The 25314-nt window shown below is 36.9% G+C and overlaps 1 protein-coding gene across 2 annotated transcripts in view; it reads left to right on the plus strand.

Annotated features, from left to right (window-relative positions):
- The window catches only part of USP48 (ubiquitin specific peptidase 48), a 148223-nt gene that overhangs the window by 71082 nt on the left and 51827 nt on the right, over window positions 1-25314 (plus strand). The window contains exons 10-15 of one of the 2 annotated variants that reach the window (XM_037828250.1): window positions 2561-2689; window positions 3331-3480; window positions 7468-7665; window positions 8447-8561; window positions 9523-9653; window positions 20915-20986. In XM_037828250.1, the coding sequence (XP_037684178.1) occupies window positions 2561-2689; window positions 3331-3480; window positions 7468-7665; window positions 8447-8561; window positions 9523-9653; window positions 20915-20986 (795 nt within the window). The remainder of the gene's footprint in view (window positions 1-2560; window positions 2690-3330; window positions 3481-7467; window positions 7666-8446; window positions 8562-9522; window positions 9654-20914; window positions 20987-25314) is intronic. The other variant, XM_037828251.1, reaches the window with a different exon arrangement.

Consider the following 25314-nt stretch of genomic DNA (forward strand, 5'->3'; position numbering starts at 1 on the left):
TACCACATGTGTCATTTTGGGGTGAGGTTGGTACTGTGAGAACTAAATAGACGAAAAGAAGTGAGAGGAGTTAAGTGTCTCCTACCATTCATTTGTTCTTCCTGAATGGATTAGAGTCACTTTTCCAAGGTGTCAAACATAGAGGGGAGCATGGCAGATAGGTTTGGCTTTCAAGGTATATGGGTAATCTCTCTGTAGATATTCATGTGGTGACTGTGCTTTTGCAGTTTAGGTAATTTTCTACTTTTTAAAATCACATTTACATGCCTTTAGTCTTTCAGCAGTCTTGGTACCACTTTACTTAAATAATACTCAAGTTCTTAACATTTGCTTTTTTTAAAAAATCAAGTTTTATTGAGATATATTCACATAGCATAGTCATCCACAGTGTACAATCCGTTGTTCACAGTACCATCACACAGTTGTGCTTCCATCACCACAATTTTTGAACATTTTCATTACTCTGAAAAAAAAAAAAGTAAGAATAAAAATAAAAGTAAAAAAGAACATCCCAAACATCCCAATCCCACTCCCCCATTACCCCCTATTATTCATTTAATTTTTGCCCCCAATTTTCTATTCATCTGTCCATATACTGGATAAAGGGAGTGTGAGCCACAAGGTTTTCACAATCACATAGTCACATCTTGTAAACTTATATAGTTATATGATCATCTTCAAGAATCAAGGCTACTGGGTTGCAGTTCAACAGTTTCAGGTATTTCCTTCTAGCTGTTCCAATAAACTAAAAACTAAAAAGGCTACTTATACAACACATTAGAATGACCTCTTGGACTCCATTCGAAATCTCTCAAGCCATTGAAACTTTGTATAGAGAAATAATTGTTTTAAATAATACCTGTAAGTATTTCATTTCATTGTTTTAATACCTCTCCTTGTTAGGTGTAACTTATATCACTGCTTTTATCTGTTTTCTTTTTACCGAAAATAGAAAATTCTTATTCATTAAATTCCATTAGTCTTCCATTACTGTATTCTATTGTGATCTTTTATAAATCATTTATATCCTGTCTTATACAGACTAGTGAACATCTTAAATCTTAAAACTTTTCAGTTAGAAATGACTAATCTCCTCTTCTCTGTACATGCTTCCGATATTTTAATTCCCCATGACAGTGATCATCAGACTTTTTTGCTCATATGTTCTCTTTAAGAATATTGAACAACTTTCTATCCTCTTGCTATAGTATATATATATATTGAAACTGAAATGGCAATATCACTCTTTTAAAAGTACCCAAATAAAATTAAATACCATAGGAATTTGAGACCCACCATCATCCTTTTAAAATATGCATGAATAGCTCTCCTTTTAGAGTAGGACATTTTTCACACTTCCTTTTCTTCCTGTACTAGTATTTCCATTACATTTACCCTATAGATTTTAATTCTAATGGATGATACTAGATTTTCTGAGACCATAAGCTCAGAATTTTTTTTTAAAGTTCTCCTGGGTTGAATGATTTTTTTTATTATAACTATCATTACACAATACTATAAATATGTTATAAATTTTATTAAATTAAACCCAAAGTAAAATTTTACTGTAAATATTATTTCTCTTTTAAACAGATGCATTAAACTTTTTTTTAATAGAGGTAAGCATTGAGGAAACTTGTTTCGATGTAAATGTAGATGGGAAAGAATAAATTGTTCCAGCAATGTCAATCAATTTTTCCTTCTTTGTTGCTGTTAAAAAATATATAGTGTTCTATAAAAATGAATTCTATCTGATGATCTGTCCGTTTTCAGATTTTTTTATTTTTGAAAACAAAGAATTGAAATGACCCTTCAGTTCCTTAACCTTGACACAAATAGTTTGAATTGTTGTTTTTTTTATACAGTGGGTTGTGTACAATTATCAAATGGATAAGAGGTTATATCTTTCTTTTGTATAGTGGGAGACAGATGATTGTGAAAGGAAAGTTGAAAACCATTGTGGAATCTCAACTTAAGAGCAGATCAGTTTTTAAAAAGTACATAGTGAATTGAGGATCTGGTTATTGATTTTCTCAGAATTATCCCTGACCTCAGGCCCCTGGAAAAGTTGCCCTGGGCCAATTTGAAGATCACTTGCCTTCTAAAACACTTAGTATGTTTCCCATTTGCCACTGAATTCATAGAGATTAGTGGCTAATTTCTCTGCTCATTAGCATTCTATTCCATTTTTATGAACATGCCATTATATTTCTTTGGGCAATTAAATTATTCTGAATTTATTTTTGTAATTCAAGACTAACTTTAAAATTAACTCATAGTACTTTCTTTGTTCTGATTTTTCTCATGAAAAAAGTGCTTTCTTTTCCTCTTTTAAAGGGGAATGTGGTAGGCAAGGGGAATAGTAAACCTTGTTTTAAATATTCAGAAATCTAAAGAGACTAGCATGCTAAATTTCTATGGCTTCTTACTGTTTTACATTCAGGTTCAAGTATATTGGGTGTGTTTTTTAGAAGTTGGGCTCCCCTCCTTCCCCTCCCATGTGAAAGAATGAACAAACTATAGGCATTATAGTTAATCATATTTGATTTCTCTACCTCAGCAGAACCTTCTAAGTCCCAGACACGTAAACCCAAGTGTGGCAAAGGAACTCACTGCTCTCGAAATGCATACATGTTGGTTTATAGACTGCAAACTCAAGAAAAACCCAACATGACTGTTCAGGTACCAGGTAAGCGGTTTTCTGGGATTATATAGGGCAAATGTTTTAGAATACCATGCTCAAAGGTCAACAACAAGCGACAGATTGCTTTTATAGATTATAAATAGGTTGAGGTCCCTGTGGTAAATGTTTTGAAGTATATATCAATCACAAATTTGTTTTAAAGTAGTGAGTTTTTTTAAATAAAGGAGCCTTTGACAGAAATATTTCACTGCCCCTCTTCCCCCCAAGAAAAGCAAAAGCATTAAAAAAAAAAAAACAAACCTCCACAGTTTCAAGATGTGTATTTAAAGAGCAATTTGATTTTTTTGTTACTCGGTTTGTAGAGCACATGTGAGTTGTAGTCACTTACATACTGTTCCATGCTCTGTGGCATCATTTGTTGTGAAGTGATATTTCTGAGCCATTTGGTGATTCTGAGTGGCCAGTGATGTCATGGAGAACCAGGTTGGGGGAATCATCCAGTATTATTTCCGTGGTTGTCTTCACTTTTCCACCCTCAGGATGGAGGGTTCAGCAGACGAGGGAGGCCACAGTGGGAAGTTGCCACCAAATTCTTGCTCATTATTTGATACAGTTCAGGGATCACCATGGTTTTGTGTCTTTGGAAACCAGAATAAAGTTGTTTCTTGTCTGTCTATTTTGAAAAGCTTTTCTTCAAGAGCTGGTAGATCGCGACAATTCCAAATTTGAGGAGTGGTGTATCGAAATGGCTGAGATGCGTAAGCAAAGTGTGGATAAAGGAAAAGCAAAACATGAAGAGGTTAAGGAGCTGTACCAAAGGTTACCTGCTGGAGCTGGTCTGTAAGATATTCTGGGACAGCACTGTTGCCATTAAGTGCCTTGTTGTTTTGTGTTCACAATTGTGTATGAACTAACTTTTTCTTTTTCTTTATTAAAGTCTCTTTATATACTCTAAAATTACTTTGTAAACCATCAGTAACTTGATGTGTAACATTCCATATAGTTTTCATTTTCATGTACTTTTAAAAATGGGAAGCTGTTAATAAATTATAAGGTATAGGCCAGCGCTCTACATATACATCTTCTGTAGATATTTTTATTGTGTGAGATATTAAAATGTGATTGGGTTAATATGGAAACAAAATGCCTATTATCATTCCTTGCATATTTTGTGCCCTAACAGTATTAGCAGGCATTCTTTCAATGACTACTATTTTTTATGATACCATTAGATTAATTTGAAACTTAATATAGTATTACTGTGCTAGAGTAGAAAAGCTTTCTGCTGGCCCCTAATTTCTTAAGAATTACCCCACATAATCCAGCTCATCTCTTTACTCTGTTTATTCAAGTTAATTTTGCACCTTAAAAAAGAAATCTCAAGTCTTTAAGGCTGATAATGCCATTTGTGAGAATTCCTGTTCTTAGTTATCTCACAAATTCCCCAAGCCCAGCTTCTTAAAGAAGAGAGGCAATTGAGTCCTAACTTCAGAAAATAAATACTCAAGCATAATTGTACTTGTAGTTTTGTCTTTTTGATATCTTAATTTTCCCATTGCTGGTGTAACTAATAAAAGATGAATATAAGTTACTGAATCTGAAAAATAGCTTTTAAAAATTCTTTCTAAGTTGCATCGTTATTTGATTCTGATCCTTCTTTGTAACCTGTTACTCTAATACAGTCACAAGGGTTGGGCTTATCCTGAAGAATTAGACTGACCTTAATTTTATTAGGAATGATTTGGAAATGAACCCATGATTCAGATCTCTAAATTTATGAGCCTTTGTTCAAAGGAGATGGGACCTGTAAATCTATTTACTGAGCTTTATTCACAGTTTCCTGTATAACTGACAAGAGAAATGAACTTACTCAGTCTAAAATAAAATGCTATTTTAAACGGCTTAAAACTACATGATCCAAAGATGTTATACGTCAAGTTAACACTGCTTATCTTGGCTCCTTTTATTCATTCTGTAAGAACCTGTGCTTATGTCTTTAAGAATAATCCTGTATGTCATCTAATACTCTTACTATTACAGTAAATTTAAATAGGGAGGAGTCAATGTTGTTCTAAAAATTTTAAGATTCCAAAGCTAATGTCCATGTTTTTGTGCTGCCAGTCTTTTGTTATGCATTTTCTAAATCTTGCCTGTTTATAAGTATATTTTAAAAAGGCTCACTTATCTTAAAACCTTAAGTTTCACTGGGAATGTGAACTCTTTTGGTCCTTTTTATTTAAATTGAAATATGCTTAAATTATCTTTAGATAAAGCAGTTCAAGCATTTTTGATGCAGTGATTATTCTAGACTTTATAGTTTCCGAAAGAAAATTCCTTGTATTAAAAATTCAGCATTGTTTTAGAATTAGAACTAACTTTGAACTAAAGTGTACATTTTCCTTTGGCAAACATCTTAGCACTTTCTTTCATGATTCAGCAAATGCTGAGATTTTATACAATCTGATATCTCCAGCTAGATGGAGTTCTCACTCCTTTTTGGTAGTTGATTTTCCATGCCTTTAGAAGGCAATGCTCGGGTAGTTTATGAATCACAAATAATAGGGAAAATCAGGATCTTTTCTCAAGTGGAGAAACAGCTTTTTGGGATGCTGTAGTGTAAAAGACTTTGCCACAAGCAGAATCGGCCTTAGCTACAAGACATGTGCTAGACCCCTTTTCTGAGGGAAGCTCTTGGCAGAGGTTGATGATGCAACTCTTCTATAGTGATAGATTTCAAGAGTGGAAAGGGAAAGACTGAAAGACCTCTGTGACCACAGTCACTCTTACTTCCATGGATCCCCCAGCACACTAAAACAAAAGCTGGAAACCTGGTAGAGTTAATAAGTATGGTATGAGATCTGAATGATGGGCCCAGTCTCTGCTCGGCATCTTCTTCTTACTTTAAAATCATAGGTAATTTTTCAAATCTTTGTAGTTTGCATTGAATTCATATTGGACTATTCAAAACCAGAACAATAAACTATACTTGGACATTTTCTGTGGGCTTCTAGTAGGGGATTGAAAAGTTTGGTCTTGAACTAACTGCCCTTGAGTCAGGTTGTGTGGCTCAGGGTTGCAATCACTCTGGCCTTGGAATTCCAGCAAACACCCTCCGTGGCCAGGAATGTTTTGTGCTCTTTTAGTTTTCCTAGATGCCTTTCCTTGTAAGGGTCAGGATTCTTATAGCTTATTCTTTCAGTTAGCAACAGCAGGTATTGTCCTCTGTTCACCCCTCCTCAGCTGCTTGGGAAACTAGAACACCTAGCAGATTACTTTTAAATAATCTGTGTGATTATACTTGTGAAATGATTACATATGTCACAATTACAATTCTCTTGGATAGGGTTCATTATCTTTGCATTCTTAAGATATCCTACTCTATCCCTGGCAGATTAAACTGGATAAATGGCACATGAAATTGGGAGGTATTTTGGACGTAATTAACCATACTGTTACATGTTGTAAAATGCCACAACCGTGTTACCTATACTACATCTTAAGGTCTCCCCTTTTATGTATTGTGTAAATGTATAATTAACTTTTCTATATTTTTTTCTTTCAAAAAGCTCAAAATGCTTCACATATCTTATCTTTTATACTCAACAACATCCCTGTGAGGTAGGTAGAAGGCAGGTATTATTATCTTCATTTTACAAATAAAAGACCTGAAGCATAGAGAGTTTAAGTGACTTGCTCAACTTCAGTTTCTTGGTGGCAGAACTTGGTCTCAACTTGAGGAGAGCTGGCTAATCAGAAAGTTGATGATGTATAATTTTAGCATGAATAAGGGACCTGACAATTCCAAATTTTGTTTTTGTAAAAATTAAAATCTTTTACACGAAAATTAAGACGGGAATTAGTTTTCTAGACCTGTTACTCTGTAAAATTGGTCAAAATGGACTTTGAGTTGAAGTGTCTATCCCTCAGATCTCATCAGAAGTAGTGTATAATATAAATATATAAATTCAACCTCTGTATGTTTTCTTCTATGTTTTATGCTGGGACTCACTGGAGATCTTTGTAAGTAATCAAAGCTGGCCCTTTACCTTTAATTTTGGCTTTCAGGGAACTCTGGGATCCCTTTTCCCCAAATTAAAGCTCATTTTGAGATGTTTGGTTTTGTCTTTTAAGTTTTGCAACTTCAAAATGGATAATAATTTAGTTCTAGTGTGTTTCATCTTGGAACTTGTTTAAAATATCCTATGTTCTTGAAATAAATATATAATTTAATGAATGGGTCATGATACAGATTTGGGTAGTGATCAGATACTCTTTCTTAATTGACTTCAGTGTCCTCTTGGATGAAAAAAAGTTCAGTGGTTGAAATGGGCTTGTGAAATGCAATTATAGCTTATGAGGATGATTTCTAATTTAAAATGAGAAGCTAGGCTGAGTTGTAGTTTTTGGATGTATGTCACATGTTTATGAAAATAATATTTGTGAACATAATTTATGAAATTAAATTTAATAGGGGATAAGGTTGTGTACAGCATGGCTTGTAATCAGCAAACATGGGTGTCCTGATCAAGCTATCAAGCAAGACACTTCTCTCTGTGGATGCCTCTTTTGTAGAATGTGGTTAATAATACCAGCCGATCTCCTAGGGCACCGTGCAGACTTGTCGTTAGCATGTATAGCTCCTTGAACTCAGAAGAGTTGGTAGTTAAGCGGAGCTTTGTCTTCATCATGTATCTTCCCAGTACAATGATTCTTCTGATTCTGCTAACTTTAGACAGGGTTTGCATTGCCTTTTGAGGAAAATGAATGTATCAGTCAAACAACTATAAAAATACATAGGCTCTCTCTGTTGCTTTCTTCTTCAGAGCCCTATGAGTTTGTCTCTCTTGAATGGCTGCAGAAATGGTTGGATGAATCAACACCTACCAAGCCTATCGATAATCATGCTTGTCTGTGCTCCCACGACAAGCTTCATCCGGATAAAATATCGATTATGAAGAGAATATCTGAATATGCGGCTGACATTTTCTATAGTCGATATGGAGGGGGTCCAAGATTAACTGGTAATTCAAACAAGGATATCTTCTTCTTTGTTTAGAGAGAGTAATGCATTAAGTCCTTATCATATGGTCTTTAACGGGTGGGACTTTGTGGTGATTTGACCCAAATTGTCCCAGACCACATGTTCCTTATACTTGACACAGAGGGTTTGCTAAATAGAGTAGAATTTAAGCAACATTTAATATAAAGTATAATGTTAGATCATTGAGGGTGTCGTGTCCCCAACCCCCCCCCCCCAAAAAAAAAAAGAAGACCAAATAGGACACTTTTGAGAGAACCATATGGTAGTATTTTGTTACTTTATTCAGTACTCTTCAAAGTAAGAATTTCAGATTTCTCTGGCTTAAAGTGAAGATTCCAGTTTGAACCCTGGTTTGATTGATTACAAGTCTTTTGCCTCCATGCCATGGTGACTTGTACCCTGGTGACTTCTAACAGCGTGAGATTTGTAGATTGTTTTCACTTACGAATGGAAGCTGCTTGATTCTACCTTGAATATAGATATATATAACCATGCAGTATCCAGTCTATTTGATTCTGCCTACTTCTCCTCCTTGAAACATTTTTCTTTTTTATGAGCAACTGGTAACACAGTTCCCACTCCCATCTATAGATAAGGCTAAACAAAATTGCATGATCGCCAACGCCTCCCCTCCTTTTTTTCCTGAATTTGTATCTCTAGTTTAAAATTTGTCCATTTCTTCTGAAGTGCTGAAAACATTGTACCAACAGAAAATCTTGTATGAATAAACTATATTTCCTTTCATTCTCTCTTGCCTCTAGTGAAAGCCTTGTGTAAGGAATGTGTAGTAGAACGTTGTCGTGTGTTGCGTCTGAAAAACCAACTAAATGAAGATTACAAAACTGTTAATAATCTACTAAAAGCAACAGTAAAGGGGTATGTTCAAACAGTGCATATTTTTTATGATAAACTATTTTCAAGAGGTAGAAAACAAGCAGCTTATTATTTATAGACAATAGGGAATTGGAATTTTTAGAAGCAAAACAGTGAAGTGGATGGCAGAGCCAGATCAAAAGTCAGTTTTATAATGATTGTCATGTGGCAAAGAGAAAGAAAGCTGATTCAGATTGTATTCCATCCATTAGAGAGGATAAAGCAGAGATGTGAATCTGTGACCTGCCCAAATCAAAGGATGTTATAGCCTGTGCTCCTGCCAGGAATATAGAATCCTTATGTTGGAGAAACATTCTGGTAGGACTGGGGGTGTCCCTCTTAATGAGGCCTTAAGTGAGTTTGTTAACAGGTGGTATCTAGTGGTCCATTCTGGTCATAAACATCCAGGGCACTTGGAGTTTAAAAGCCCCACTCCGCAGACGACCTCTGGACTCAGAAACCAATAAAATCAGGTAGCTAAACAGAGGGCATTGTATTGTGTCTGGGTTTAATTTAAATGGTATATGAAGAGAACATTTACCCTCCAATTTCCCAAAGATTAATCTAGTTCAGTAGTTTTGGTTATTTCACAACCTTCTGCGTACCCTAAATGTGTGTTTGTGTATGCATGTGTGTTCTTAAAGGCACAACTGTCTGTACTGTGAATAGTAAGCAAATGAAAAAGAAAGTGGGCAGTTGATTGGTTCAATCAGCGTAAATGTAAATGAGAGCTTAGGAGAAGCAGGATAGGACTGAAGATGGAAACAAAATCTTCAATGCCTGCAATTCAAGTAAAACATTTCATAGTGAGGAGTGAAAATGGTCAAAATGAAGACGTGGGTTAAAACAAAATTGTGTGCACTACAGCTGATTCTGAATACTGTAACTCATTTGCAAGCAAATAAAGCAGGAAGGACTTGAGGAAATGTTACTTACATAACTGAACGTTCTCTCTGTTGCACAGCAATGACGCATTTTGGGTGGGGAAATCCTCCTTGCGGAGTTGGCGCCAACTAGCTCTTGAACAACTAGATGATCAAGATGGTGACGCAGACCAAAGCAATGGAAAAATGAATGGCAATACCTTGAATAAAGGTAACATTTGAAAGACTGTTTTGTTTTGTTTTGTTTATTTCAGTTTTACTGAGATATATTCACATACCAATCATCCTTGGTGTACAGTCAACTGTTCCCAATACATCATATAGTTGTGCATTCATCACCCTAATCTATTTTTGAACATTTTCCTTACACCAGAAAGAATCAGAATAAGAATAAAAAATAAAAGTAAAAAAGAACACCCAAATCATCCTCCCCATCCCACCCTATTTTTCATTTAGTTTTTGTCCCCATTTTTCTACTCATCCATGCTTACACTGGATAAAGGGAGTGTGAGCCACAAGGTTTTCACAGTCACACTGTCACCTCTTATAATCTACATTGTTATACAATCGTCTTCAAGAGTCAACGCTACTGGGTTGGAGTTTGGTAGTTTCAGGTATTTACTTCTAGCCATTCCAATACATTAAAACCTAAAAGGGTTATCTATATAGTACGTAAGAATGTCCACCAGAGTGACCTCTCAACTCTGTTTGGAATTTCTCGGCCACTGAAGCTTTATTTCATTTCATTTCGCATCCCCCTTTTGGTCAAGAAGATGTTCTCAATCCCACGATGCCGGGTCCAGATTCATCTCTGGGAGTCATGTCCTGCATTGCTAGGAGTTTTACACCCCTGGGAGTTAGGTCCCACGTAGTGGGGAGGGCAGCGAGATCACCCGCCAAGGTGGCTTAGTTAGAGAGAGAGGGCCACATCTGAGCAACAAAGTGGCACTCGGGGAGACTCTTAGACACACTTACAAGCAGGTTTAGCCTCTCCTTTTCAGTAACAAGCCGTAAAGACAATTTTTTTTAAGCTAAAGGCTCTCAAAAATGTCTCAGAACAAATAAAATATTTTTATGCTGTATACAAAAACAGCTCAGCAACTCATATGTGGAATTCTCCTATCTGTATAAACTAGCATGCTTTTGACTGAGGTTCTTTCTAGTTAAACACATGCAAAATTAATTTTAATTGCTCTATAAGCTAAAAATTTTACAAAATCTTTACCTTAAGTAATTAATTCACTTAATTTCCTTATCTCCCAATGTCAGTAAATTTATGTACACATATGTATTTATCATTTTTTAATGCTCATCACATAGTTGTACCTACATCACCATGATTGAATTTAGAACATTTTCCTTACTCTGGAAAAGAAATGAAAATAAAAAAGAAAACCCATATCCTCCCATAGTCCTTACCTATCCACCCCTATTGTTGACCCATAGTATTGGTGTGGTACATTTGTTACTGTTAATGAAAGAACATTAAGATATTACTGTTAACTATAGTCCATAGTTTGCAATAGATACTTTTTTTCCTTATACCCCTCTATTATTAATTCCTTGTAATAGTGTCGAACATTTGTTCTAGTTCATGAAAGAACTTTTTTATGTTTGTACGGTTAATCACAGTCATTGTCCACCACAAGATTCACTGTGTTAAACATTCCCATGTTTTAACCTCCAACTTTCTTTCTGGTGACATGCATGACTCTAAACTTCCCCTTTCCACCACATTCACACATAATTCAGTACTGTTAATTACTCTCGCAATAACATACTATCGTCACCTTCTTTCTCTTTCCAAATGTTCAAGTTCAACCTAGTTAAACATTCTGCACATATTAAGCAACACCCCCCCCCCATTCTTTAGCCTTATTTTATATCCTGGTAACCTGTATTCTATATTTTATGTCTATGAGTTTACATATTATAATTAGTTCATATTAGTGAGATTATACAGTATTTTTCCTTTTGTGTCTGACTTATTTCATGTAACATAATGTCCTCAAGATTCATCCTGGTGCAAAAACACTGAAGCCACCCTTAGTTTTAAGTTGATACAGTTGTGATTTTTAGCATGTTGAAATTTGAAGAACCTTTTACCTTTTGGCTAACATATTTTGTTGTGCTGTGTAATCCATGAACTTAACATTAGTTTCCATTTTATTGTCCTGTCATTTAAAAACCATACCTTAAATTCAGTGGTGTTATATGACCCAGTGTTTTAAGTTTTATTTGCTGCTCTTCTGAGCCTCTTTATATATCAGTGAGTTTTCATATAAAGCAAAATTGGATGCCATAATAGAAAGTGTCTGGATGTTATCCTAGCTTGGAAATATTTTTCTTGCTGCTTTCAGGATAATATAGTTCTCTTGTCACTGTATAATTTCCAGTCAAAAATTTTAAATGCTTGAAGCAGTACAGAAGTATACAAAGTAGAAATTGAAAGCCTTTCTACCAGTTATAATCACTGTACCTGGTGACTTTTGTAACCATTTAGACTTTTGTAGCTCATATAGACACATTGTGCATTTTTCCTTGTCAAAATATACAGTTCTTTTTATTTAATGGCTGCATTTCATTGTGTTGTTATTTATTTAACCAATTCTATTTCACTTATTTACGATTACTATATAAGCACAGATGTGGCAAAAGCAGTCTTGTGTGTCCTTTTACCTACATCTTTGCATAATTTTCAGAATATTTCTGAAAGAGAAATTCTTAGAAATTTCTGGGTCAGGGAATTATGCCCATTTATAATTGCCGCATTCTATACATACTGGTATATATTGGTAAATTTCCTCGAGAAATTATATTCTGATGCTCATAAAAGAATCAAGTCAGTCTTTATGAGTCTAATAGATGATAGTGTTGAGGTATGTTATTCAGAGCTATCATTGAGGTTGATCATCTTCACATATTTGAGAAACTATTTGCATTTGTGGGTGTGGAAGAGGCGGGGAGAGGCAGAGTTATCAGGTCACGTGCTTTCTTTGCTTGTTTCCCTTCTTGAGTTTTTTAATGATTAGTAAATATTCTGTGTATATTTTAAGTGTATTAAAAATGTGTTATGGAGAGGCGGGGCAAGATGGCAGACTGGTGAGCTGTATGTTTTAGTTACTCCTCCAGGAAAGTAGGTAAAAAGCCAGGAACTGCGTGGACTGGACACCACAGAGCAATCTGTCTTTGGGCATACTTCATACAACACTCATGAAAATGTGGAACTGCTGAGATCAGCGAAATCTGTAAGTTTTTGCGGCCAGGGGACCCGCGCCCCTCCCTGCCAGGCTCAGTCCCGGGGGAGGAGGGGCTGTCAGCTCCGGGAAGGAGAAGGGAGAATTGCAGTGGCTGCTCTTATCGGAAACTCAATCTACTGATTCAAACTCCAACCACAGATAGACTGAGACCAGACACCAGAGACTCTGAGAGCAGCCAGCCCAGCAGAGAGGAGACAGGCATAGAAAAAAAACAACACGAAAAACTCCAAAATAAAAGCAGAGGATTTTTGGAGTTCTGGTGAACACAGAAAGGGGAAGGGCGGAGATCAGGCCTTGAGGCGCATATGCAAATCCCGAAGCAAAGCTGATCTCTCTGCCCTGTGCACCTTTCCTTAATGGCCCTGGTTGCTTTGTCTATTAGCATTTCAATAACCCATTAGATCTCTGAGGAGGGCCGTTTTTTTTTTTTTTTGTTTTGTTTTTAAATCCTTTTTGCTTTTTCTAAAACAATTACTCTAAGAAGCTCAATACAGAAAGCTTCAAAGAATTGAAATTTGGGCACGTCAAGTCAAGAGCAGAACTAAGAGAGCTCTGAGACAAAAGGCAATAATCCAGTGGCTGAGAAAATTCACTAAACAACACAACTTCCCAAGAAAAGGGGGGTGTCCGCTCACAGCCACCATCCTGGTGGACAGGAAACACTCCTGCCCATCGCCAGCCCCATAGCCCAGAGCTGCCCCAGACAACCCAGTGTGACGGAAGTGCTTCAAATAACAGGCACACACCACAAAACTGGGCGTGGACATTAGCCTTCCCTGCAACCTCAGCTGAATGTCCCAGAGCTGGGAAGGGGGAGCAGTGTGAATTAACAGAGCCCCATTCAGCCATCATTTGAGCAGACTGGGAGCCTCCCAACACAGCCCAGCAGCCCAGAACTGCCCTGGGGGGACGGCACTCACCTGTGACATAGCACAGTCATCCCTCAACAGAGGACCCGGGGTGCACAGCCTGGAAGAGGGGCCCACTTGCAAGTCTCAGGAGCCATACGCCAATACCAAAGACTTGTGGGTCAGTGGCAGAGACAAACTGTGGCAGGACTGAACTGAAGGATTAGACTATTGCAGCAGCTTTAAAACTCTAGGATCATCAGGGAGATTTGATTGTTAGGGCCACCCCCCCTCCCCGACTGCCCAGAAACACGCCCCACATACAGGGCAGGCAACACCAACTACACACGCAAGCTTGGTACACCAATTGGGCCCCACAAGACTCACTCCCCCACTCACCAAAAAGGCTAAGCAGGGGAGATCTGGCTTGTGGAGAACAGGTGGCTCGTGGACGCCACCTGCTGGTTAGTTAGAGAAAGTGTACTCCACGAAGCTGTAGATCTGATAAATTAGAGATAAGGACTTCAACTGGTCTACAAACCCTAAAAGAACCCTATCAAGTTCAGCAAATGCCACGAGGCCAAAAACAACAGAAAATTATAAAGCATATGAAAAAACCAGACGATATGGATAACCCAAGCCCAAGCACCCAAATCAAAAGACCAGAAGAGACACAGCACCTAGAGCAGCTACTCAAAGAACTAAAGATGAACAATGAGACCATAGTACGGGATATGAAGGAAATCAAGAAGACCCTAGAAGAGCATAAAGAAGACACTGCAAGACTAAATAAAAAAATGGATGATCTTATGGAAATTAAAGAAACTGTTGACCAAATTAAAAAGATTCTGGACACTCATAGTACAAGACTAGAGGAAGTTCAACAACGAATCAGTGACCTGGAAGATGACAGAATGGAAAATGAAAGCATAAAAGAAAGAATGGGGAAAAAAATTGAAAAACTCGAAATGGACCTCAGGGATATGATAGATAATATGAAACGTCCGAATATAAGACTCATTGGTGTCCCAGAAGGGGAAGAAAAGGGTAAAGGTCTAGGAAGAGTATTCAAAGAAATTGTTGGGGAAAACTTCCCAAATCTTCTAAACAACATAAATACACAAATCATAAATGCTCAGCGAACTCCAAATAGAATAAATCCAAAAAAACCCACTCCGAGACATATACTGATCACACTGTCAAACATAGATGAGAAGGAGCAAGTTCTGAAAGCAGCAAGAGAAAAGCAATTCACCACATACAAAGGAAACAGCATAAGACTAAGTAGTGACTACTCAGCAGCCACCATGGAGGCGAGAAGGCAGTGGCACGATATATTTAAAATTCTGAGTGAGAGGAATTTCCAGCCAAGAATACTTTATCCAGCAAAGCTCTCCTTCAAATTTGAGGGAGAGCTTAAATTTTTCACAGACAAAGAAATGCTGAGAGAATTTGCTAACAAGAGACCTGCCCTACTGGAGATACTAAAGGGAGCCCTACAGACAGAGAAACAAAGACAGGACAGAGAGACTTGGAGAAAGGTTCAGTACTAAGAGATTCGGTATGGGTACAATAAAGGATATTAATAGAGAGAGGGAAAAATATGGCAAACATAATCCAAAGGATAAGATGGCCGATTCAAGAAATGCCTTCACGGTTTTAACGTTGAATGTAAATGGATTAAACTCCCCAATTAAAAGATATAGATTCGCAGAATGGATCAAAAAAAATGAACCATCAATATGTTGCATACAAGAGACTCATCTTAGACACAGGGACACAAAGAAACTGAAAGTGAAAGGATGGAAAAAAATATTTCATGCAAGCTACAGCCAAAAGAAAGCAGGTGTAGCAATATTAATCTCAGATAAAATAGACTTCAAATGCAGGGATGTTTTGAGAGACAAAGAAGGCCACTACATACTAATAAAAGGGGCAATTCAGCAAGAAGAAATAACAATCGTAAATGTCTATGCACCCAATCAAGGTGCCACAAAATACATGAGAGAAACATTGGCAAAACTAAAGGAAGCAATTGATGTTTCCACAATAATTGTGGGAGACTTCAACACATCACTCTCTCCTATAGATAGATCAACCAGACAGAAGACCAATAAGGAAATTGAAAACCTAAACAATCTGATAAATGAATTAGATTTAACAGACATCTACAGGACATTACATCCCAAATCACCAGGATACACATACTTTTCTAGTGCTCACGGAACTTTCTCCAGAATAGATCATATGCTGGGACATAAAACAAGCCTCAATAAATTTAAAAAGATTGAAATTATTCAAAGCACATTCTCTGACCACAATGGAATACAATTAGAAGTCAATAACCATCAGAGACTTAGAAAATTCACAAATACCTGGAGGTTAAACAACGCACTCCTAAACAATCAGTGGGTTAAAGAAGAAATAGCAAGAGAAATTGCTAAATATATAGAGACGAATGAAAATGAGAACACAACATACCAAAACCTATGGGATGCAGCAAAAGCAGTGCTAAGGGGGAAATTTATAGCACTAAACGCATATATTAAAAAGGAAGAAAGAGCCAAAATCAAAGAACTAATGGATCAACTGAAGAAGCTAGAAAATGAACAGCAAACCAATCCTAAACCAAGTACAAGAAAAGAAATAACAAGGATTAAAGCAGAAATAAATGACATAGAGAACAAAAAAACAATAGAGAGGATAAATATCACCAAAAGTTGGTTCTTTGAGAAGATCAACAAGATTGACAAGCCCCTAGCTAGACTGACAAAATCAAAAAGAGAGAAGACCCATATAAACAAAATAATGAATGAAAATGGTGACATAACTGCAGATCCTGAAGAAATTAAAAAATTATAAGAGGATATTATGAACAACTGTATGGCAACAAACTGGATAATGTAGAAGAAATGGACAATTTCCTGGAAACATATGAACAACCTAGACTGACCAGAGAAGAAATAGAAGACCTCAACCAACCCATCACAAGCAAAGAGATCCAATCAGTCATCAAAAATCTTCCCACAAATAAATGCCCAGGGCCAGATGGCTTCACAGGGGAATTCTACCAAACTTTCCAGAAAGAACTGACACCAATCTTACTCAAACTCTTTCAAAACATTGAAAAAAATGGAACACTACCTAACTCATTTTATGAAGCTAACATCAATCTAATACCAAAACCAGGCAAAGATGCTACAAAAAAGGAAAACTACCGACCAATCTCCCTAATGAATATAGATGCAAAAATCCTCAACAAAATACTTGCAAATCGAATCCAAAGACACATTAAAAAATCATACACCATGACCAAGTGGGGTTCATTCCAGGCATGCAAGGATGGTTCAACATAAGAAAAACAATCAATGTATTACAACACATTAAAAACTCGAAAGGGAAAAATCAATTGATCATCTCAATAGATGCTGAAAAAGCATTTGACAAAATCCAACATCCCTTTTTGATAAAAACACTTCAAAAGGTAGGAATTGAAGGAAACTTCCTCAACATGATAAAGAGCATATATGAAAAACCCACAGCCAGCATAGTACTCAATGGTGAGAGACTGAAAGCCTTCCCTCTAAGATCAGGAACAAGACAAGGATGCCCGCTGTCACCACTGTTATTCAACATTGTGCTGGAAGTGCTAGCCAGGGCAATCCGGCAAGACAAAGAAATAAAAGGCATCCAAATTGGAAAAGAAGAAGTAAAACTGTCATTGTTTGCAGATGATATGATCTTATATCTAGAAAACCCTGAGAAATCAACGATACACCTACTAGAGCTAATAAACAAATTTAGCAAAGTAGCGGGATACAAGATTAATGCACATAAGTCAGTAATGTTTCTATATGCTAGAAATGAACAAACTGAAGAGACACTCAAGAAAAAGATACCATTTTCAATAGCAACTAAAAAATCAAGTACCTAGGAATAAACTTAACCAAAGATGTAAAAGACCTATACAAAGAAAACTACATAACTCTACTAAAAGAAATAGAAGGGGACCTTAAAAGATGGAAAAATATTCCATGTTCATGGATAGGAAGGCTAAATGTCATTAAGATGTCAATTCTACCCAAACTCATCTACAGATTCAATGCAATCCCAATCAAAATTCCAACAACCTACTTTGCAGACTTGGAAAAGCTAGTTATCAAATTTATTTGCAAAGGGAAGATGCCTCGAATTGCTAAAGACACTCTAAAAAAGAAAAACGAAGTGGGAGGACTTACACTCCCTGACTTTGAAGCTTATTATAAAGCCACAGTTGCCAAAACAGCATGGTACTGGCACAAAGATAGACATATAGATCAATGGAATCGAATTGAGAATTCAGAGATAGACCCTCAGATCTACGGCCGAATGATCTTTGACAAGGCCCCCAAAGTCACCGAACTGAGCCATAATGGTCTTTTCAACAAATGGGGCTGGGAGAGTTGGATATCCATATCCAAAAGAATGAAAGAGGACCCCTACCTCACCCCCTACACAAAAATTAACTCAAATGGACCAAAGATCTCAATATAAAAGAAAGTACCATAAAACTCCTAGAAGATAATGTAGGAAAACATCTTCAAGACCTTGTATTAGGAGGCCACTTCCTAGACTTTACACCCAAAGCACAAGCAACAAAAGAGAAAATAGATAAATGGGAACTCCTCAAGCTTAGAAGTTTCTGCACCTCAAAGGAATTTCTCAAAAAGGTAAAGAGGCAGCCAACTCAATGGGAAAAAATTTTTGGAAACCATGTATCTGACAAAAGACTGATATCTTGCATATACAAAGAAATCCTACAACTCAATGACAATAGTACAGACAGCCCAATTATAAAATGGGCAAAAGATATGAAAAGACAGTTCTCTGAAGAGGAAATACAAATGGCCAAGAAACACATGAAAAAATGTTCAGCTTCACTAGCTATTAGAGAGATGCAAATTAAGACCACAATGAGATACCATCTAACACCGGTTAGAATGGCTGCCATTAAACAAACAGGAAACTACAAATGCTGGAGGGGATGTGGAGAAATTGGAACTCTTATTCATTGTTGGTGGGACTGTATAATGGTTCAGCCACTCTGGAAGTCAGTCTGGCAGTTCCTTAGAAAACTAGATATAGAGCTACCATTCGATCCAGCGATTGCACTTCTCGGTATATACCCGGAAGATCGGAAAGCAGTGACACGAACAGATATCTGCACGCCAATGTTCATAGCAGCATTATTCACAATTGCCAAGAGATGGAAACAACCCAAATGTCCTTCAACAGATGAGTGGATAAATAAAATGTGGTATATACACACGATGGAATACTACGCGGCAGTAAGAAGGAACGATCTCGTGAAACATATGACAACATGGATGAACCTTGAAGACATAATGCTGAGCGAAATAAGCCAGGCACAAAAAGAGAAATATTATATGCTACCACTAATGTGAACTTTGAAAAATGTAAAACAAATGGTTTATAATGTAGAATGTAGGGGAACTAGCAGTAGAGAGCAATTAAGGAAGGGGGAACAATAATCCAAGAAGAACAGATAAGCTATTTAACGTTCTGGGGATGCCCAGAAATGACTATGGTCTGTTAATTTCTGATGGATGTAGTAGGAACAAGTTCACTGAAATGTTGCTGTATTATGTAACTTTGTTGGGGTAAAGTAGGAACATGTTGGAAGTTAAGCAGTTATCTTAGGTTAGTTGTCTTTTTCTTACTCCCTTGTTTTGGTCTCTTTGAAATGTTCTTTTATTGTATGTTTGTTTTCTTTTTAACTTTTTTTTTTCATACAGTTGATTTAAAAAAGAAGGGAAAGTTAAAAAAAAAAAAAAGAAAAAAGAAAAAAGGCAAACAAGGAAAAAAAAAAAAAAGATGTAGTGCCCCCTTGAGGCGCCTGTGGAGAATGCAGGGGTATTCGCCTACCCCACCTCCATGGTTGCTAACATGACCACAGACATAGGGGACTGGTGGTTTGATGGGTTGAGCCCTCTACCATAAGTTTTACCCTTGGGAAGACGGTTGCTGCAAAGGAGAGGCTAGGCCTCCCTGTATTTGTGCCTAAGAGTCTCCTCCTGAATGCCTCTTTGTTGCTCAGATGTGGCCCTCTCTCTCTGGCTAAGCCAACTTGAAAGGTGAAATCACCGCCCTCCCCCCTACGTGGGATCAGACACCCAGGGAAGTGAATCTCCCTGGCAACGTGGAATATGACTCCCGGGGAGGAATGTAGACCCGGCATCGTGGGATGAAGAACATCTTCTTGACCAAAAGGGGGATGTGAAAGGAAATGAAATAAGCTTCAGTGGCAGAGAGATTCCAGAACGAGCCGAGAGATCACTCTGGTGGGCACTCTTACGCACACTTTAGACAACCTTTTTTAGGTTCTAAAGAATTGGGGTAGCTGGTGGTGGATACCTGAAACTATTAAACTACAACCCAGAACCCATGAATCTCGAAGACAGTTGTATAAAAATGTAGCTTATGAGGGGTGACAGTGGGATTGGGAATGCCATAAGGACCAAACTCCACTTTGTCTAGTTTATGGATGGATGTGTAGAAAAGTAGGGGAAGCAAACAAACAGACAAAGGTACCCAGTGTTCTTTTTTACTTCAATTGCTCTTTTTCACTCTAATTATTATTCTTGTTATTTTTGTGTGTATGCTAATGAAGGTGTCAGGGATTGATTTAGGTGATGAATGTACAACTATGTAATGGTACTGTAAAGAATCGAAAGTACAATTTGTTTTGTATGACTGCTTGGTATGTGAATATATCTCAATAAAATGATGATTAAAAAAATATGTTATGTTATATACATATCTGATACTTAAGACTTTTTAAATTTGATTATTTTCTTGATATACATGTATATAAATTGACAGTAACAGTGTCAATATGGAGGAAAAGCAGATATTGGAAGAGAAATGTCAACAAGAAAAGCAAAGTTCTTATTGTATATGTTTGACATTAAAGGTTAAGTCCTTATTTATTAACCTCTAAAGCTTTTTGTTCAAGCCCTAAAAGAATAGATGGGTGAAATGACATGACATGACATCTAGCTGATTAACTTGGTTTATGACACAGTATTCGGAATACCTTGACTAGAACTAATAGAAGGATATGTAAATTATTTTTTGGATTGAAAAGAGGCACATTTTCTTGCATAACCTGAATCTTTAAAAAGTGAAACTGTCATTGAGACTTTTTTTTCCCTTTTAAGGAACTGTGGAGGAATCACTTGGGTCTAATTTTCAGAATGTTGTTAAAGTTTTCTTTGCTCAAAATTGTGCAGAGTCTCTCTGCTACTCTGAACTTTTAACTTACCACAGCCAGATCAGTAATTATCTATATTTCTTTTGATCAGACGAATCAAAGGAAGAAAGAAAAGAAGAAGAGGAAGAATTAAATTTTAATGAAGACATTCTCTGTCCACATGGTAAGCAGAAACAGAAGTCTTCCATTGTTATTCTGACTTTTGAAAATCACAAATATTTTGCTAAATATCTTGAACTTTTGCTTTAGGACTAGACCCTAATGGGGCAGCTATGGTGGAGTAACTTTTTTTAATACAAAATTGAATTTTCCCATTTTCAGAGGAAATTTTAGAGGAGAAGCAGCTTTTAATCACTTGTCACATTGAGGAGCATTCTGGGTTTGAGGGGGGAAGAATTTCGGTTATTCCATAACTATGTGTCTTTATCCAATTTGAACATTTTGAGAACAGGGTTTCTATATTTCTTAGTATTATTAGGGCTATTTATGGTTTAGTTTCTTGGACATTTATTGAATAATTATTATGTACTAGGTATGCTTAATAAATTTCAAATCCTTATTTAATTCTGATTTATGTGTTTTTTACTTGTCTCAATGAGTGCTCACTTCTAATAGGTAGCTTTTGCGAGGTAATCATGTCAGGGACTCATTATATAAGAGACATGATATTTTTATTCTAATAACATTCCTGAGTCAGGCTGGTGTCTACTTCTTATAGCTTTCTACTGTGCAAGGCTCTCCCTTTTTTAACCTATTGTGAGAAAAGTTGGACCCAGAGAGGCTGGGATGCTAAAGGCTAATACTGTTAACTCACATCCATATATGTCTTGTCATATATTAATGTATCGCTAATGGTTACAATTCTTATTGGTCCTGATAAACTCCTAATTTTATATCTCATTTCATTGGTTCATTATGAACCAGTGGATGATGTCTCATACCTACATGCCCAGTAAGCACTTCATGACACTGGTGATAATAGTTGTCATTTGAGCAGTACTTATATTCTGATCTTTTTGGACACTATCTCATTCCACCTTAGTCTTTTAGGTTAGTGGCATTTTCATTTTACAGGCTACACAACTAGGAGGGAGTCTTCCTGGGATGTTGTTCTAGTTTGCTAATGCTGCCGGAATGCAAAACACCAGAGATGGATTGGCTTTTATAAAAGGGGGTTTATTTGGTTATACAGTTACAGTCTTAAGGCCATAAAGTGTCCAAGAACACATCAGCAATCGGGTACCTTCACTGGAGGATGGCCAATGGTGTCCAAAAAACCTCTTGTTAGCTGGGAAGGCACATGGCTGGTGTCTGTTCCAGAGTTCTGGTTTCAAAATGGCTTTTTCCCAGGACATTCCTCTCTAGGCTGCAGTTCCTCAAAAATGTCACTCTTAGTTGCACTTGGGATATTTGTCCTCTCTCAGCTTCTCCAGAGCAAGAGTCTGCTTTCAATGGCCATCTTCAAACTGCTCTCATCTGCAGCTCCCTGTGCTTTCTTCAAAGTGTCCCTCTTGGCTGTAGCAGCTTGTTCCTTCTGTCTGATCTTATATAGTGCTCCAGTAATTTAATTCAGACCCACCCTGAGTGAGCGGACCAACACTTCCATGGAAATTATCCAGAGTCATCACCCGCAGCTGGGTGGGTTGCATCTCCATGGAAACACTCAAAGGATTGCAATCTAATTAACACTGATAGGTCTGCCCACACAAGATTACATCAAAGATAATGGCATTTGGGGGGACATAATACATTCAAACTGGCACAGATGTGTTCTCAGGTCTCTGGATCCTAAGCCCATCCCTTCTTCCATTGCACCACCCTGCCTTTTAGTGTGTGTCCCCTTACACAAGTAATGCACAATGTTAAAGAAGATGTGACTTCTTGAGTGGTGTACAGCATGAGCAAATTAATAGGGAAAAAGTCGAATGAGTAGCCAAAGGTAGGTTAGTTTCTCTAATGATGCTTTCATATCAACTCTTTTATCTTCGTAGCATAGGTGTGCACACACAAGTGCCTCCATTTTGAGGACCGAGGAATTCCATGGCAAAATACCAAGTTTCTTGTTTGGTACTGCCAAACTGGTTGAAACAGTGCCAGGACTCAGATTATCATCTTATTCCTTCGCTTCCTTACATTTCCTCTACCTGCCCACCTCTTGTCTTATCTTGTCCTTTCTGTATTGACAGGTATGACTGGAAAGTATGGTAGAGCTGAATGTGATTTCAGGATTGAGGCTGCACTCTTCAGTTGATCAGAAATTGTACACAAGAGCTATTTACTAGACCTTTAGTTTGATCTGCAACTTGGTGGCATTTTGATGCCATTTTTTTGTTGTCTAGTATTTAAATAATGGTAGCCCTCTACTTTTGTTTTTGTGTATACCCTCTGTCAGTCTACCATGCCAGCAGTGTCAGGCTTTCCAGATACAGGATATCTGACCTTACTCAGAAACCCATTTCACTCATCAAGTTTATATGAAAATCTGTTTCTGGCGTTGGTGGTAGTAATAGCAATACTAATAATAATAGTATAAATATATATTAGTAATATACTGATGTTAGTGCTATAATACTAATAGTTGTCATGATGATGATAGCAGTCATTTGTTGAATGCTTACCATGTACCTTGTAGTTATCTTAAGTGTATAGGTATTGACTCATTTATACAACAGCCCTATGTGATCAGTATTATTGTCACCTCCATTTTACTGATAAGTGAGTAAACTGAGGCACAAAGAAGTGAAAGTCATTTGCCCAAAGTTGTCACACTTGGTTGATATTTTACCTAGGTATGTGTGTGTGTGTGTGTGTGTGTGTGTATACGTCTGCCGGAAATTATTTTTCTTCAGGCACTTAAAGGACTTGCTCCAGCTTTCAGTGTACTATTCAGAAGTTCAAAGCCATTTTATGTAGGTATTTTTTTTCCTTCTTTTTCTGGAAGCTTGTAGTATCTTTATCCTGTGTTGTGAAATTTCACAGTTATCTGCCTTGGTGTAGACCCTATATCATCTGTTGTGCTAGGCACCCTGTGGAAGCCATGTGCTTGTTGGTGGGGCTCGTTGACTGTGACCTTCACTATTAGGGTGCTCTGGCTGCGTCGGGGAATTCTCAATGTCAGTGTCTCTGCACTTGGGCTGCTCAGATTTTCCTGTAAGCATCTTACAGTTCCTGTCTGGAAAATGCAGATCTGGCTGTCAGTGTTTTGGGGTCATAAAGAGAAGAGGGCTTGGGAGTCACTACATTCACTGTGGAAATATTTACTTATGCTCTTCTTAGCTCATTAACTCACTAATTTCTGTTTTGTGTCCCCCAGTTCAGAGGCTTTATTTTTTATTTTCTTCAGAGAATAAGCTCATAATCTTTTATGGATAGAGAGTGGTTATCTGTAGGTTGTAGAAGAGGGGACTGAGAATTTACCTCTTAAATAGACTGTTATATATATATTAGAACAATTGTAGGTTTATAGAAAAATCTGCAAAAATGCAGAAAGTACACAGTTCCCTCAGTATTCTGTCCCCCAACCTTTTTAATGCATTCTGTTTTTTAACCCCACCTTCACTGACACTTCAAGTTCTGTGTGCCACCAATTACTGCATATGTGGCAGTGGTTCTGCAGTATAGTAAATATGGTTACTTCTGGACTTTTGCAAGCTTAGAATTTATTTTTCTCATGTCTTATCAGTCTGCTTTCAGACTTCTAAAATTTTGTTGCTATTATTCCTGCTCTGTTCTTTTTATCCATCTTTATGGTCTTATGTATTAAATAAATCCCGGTACTGAGATTTAATGGTGTTTCGGAAGACACTTCCGAAACAAATGCAGGCTTAAAACACCATTTTCATCTGGAAATCCTTTACAATTTCATATTTTTGTTACAAAATCCCCATGTGTTTTATGTATATTTACTGTATCACATATTTTATGTGAATTCATCACTGGGCTATATTCCATTAGAGGATTTCCCATTACAGCATTTAACACAAAGTTCAACATTTATTTACAGATAATATATGTCCACCAAACTTTCTTATCCAGTTGATTTTATATTCCTTTAAGTGAACAATCTTCCTATACTTAACTTGTTTTTTATACCTAGTTTGCTTAATAAGGCAGTTTTTTTGTTTTGTTTTTTACAAGTTCTTTTTTGATTGTTCAGTGGTTCAAATTATTGTAGTTTGAACTAGTTTTGGGAGGTATTTATCTAAACTCTAAACTCATTTTTAACTAGGTTTCTGTTTTCCCAGAAGAATCTTTGGGTATTAGATTATCCAATTAGGTTTGGTGAATTAAATCTCTCACGACGTATCTTATATTGGGAGCTATTACTCACCAAGTGATTTTAGTTAGTTGACTTCCTCTTTTCAAATTTAAAAAATAATGCTATTTGTTGCAGGGTCAAGTCTTTTCTAAAAATTCATGTTACAGGGTAAAAGTTAATTATTCTGAGATCATAGGCAATATTCAGATATATTAAATCATGATAGTTATTAA

The sequence above is a fragment of the Choloepus didactylus genome, chromosome 2, assembly GCF_015220235.1.
Source record: "Choloepus didactylus isolate mChoDid1 chromosome 2, mChoDid1.pri, whole genome shotgun sequence".
Taxonomy (NCBI): Eukaryota; Metazoa; Chordata; class Mammalia; order Pilosa; family Megalonychidae; genus Choloepus; species Choloepus didactylus.